General features: G+C 66.5%; 1 protein-coding gene across 1 annotated transcript in view; it reads left to right on the top strand.

Annotated features, from left to right (window-relative positions):
• Positions 1–74: 74 nt before the first annotated feature.
• Positions 75–263, top strand: part of PTRH1 (peptidyl-tRNA hydrolase 1 homolog (S. cerevisiae)) — a gene marked incomplete at its 5' end in the record, with an annotated part of 1,542 nt that continues 1,353 nt past the window's right edge. The window contains one exon of the mRNA XM_008942316.1: positions 75–174. Coding sequence (XP_008940564.1) covers positions 75–174 — 100 coding nt within the window. The remainder of the gene's footprint in view (positions 175–263) is intronic.

The following is a 263-nucleotide window of genomic DNA, read 5'->3' on the forward strand; positions in this document are numbered from 1 at the left end:
CCGCTGCCCCCTCGCGCCGCGGGGCCTGGCGCCTTCTCCCCCTCCTTTCTTGGGCTGTATTTGTGTTTCCAAAGCCGAGAGCTACAGCGTGCGCCCAGAAGACGTGTACCTGGTTCACGATGACCTGGAGAAGCCCCTGGGCAAGGTGGCCATCAAGCTGGGAGGCAGCGCGAGGTACGGGCCCCGCTGGGGTGGCCCCAGCTCTGTGGTTGCTGGTTGAAGCCCTGCCCGTCCCTTACGGGCTGTTCCAGCCCCATCCCACC

This window comes from Merops nubicus, unplaced genomic scaffold (genome assembly GCF_000691845.1).
Source record: "Merops nubicus isolate BGI_N331 unplaced genomic scaffold, ASM69184v1 scaffold22356, whole genome shotgun sequence".
Taxonomy (NCBI): Eukaryota; Metazoa; Chordata; class Aves; order Coraciiformes; family Meropidae; genus Merops; species Merops nubicus.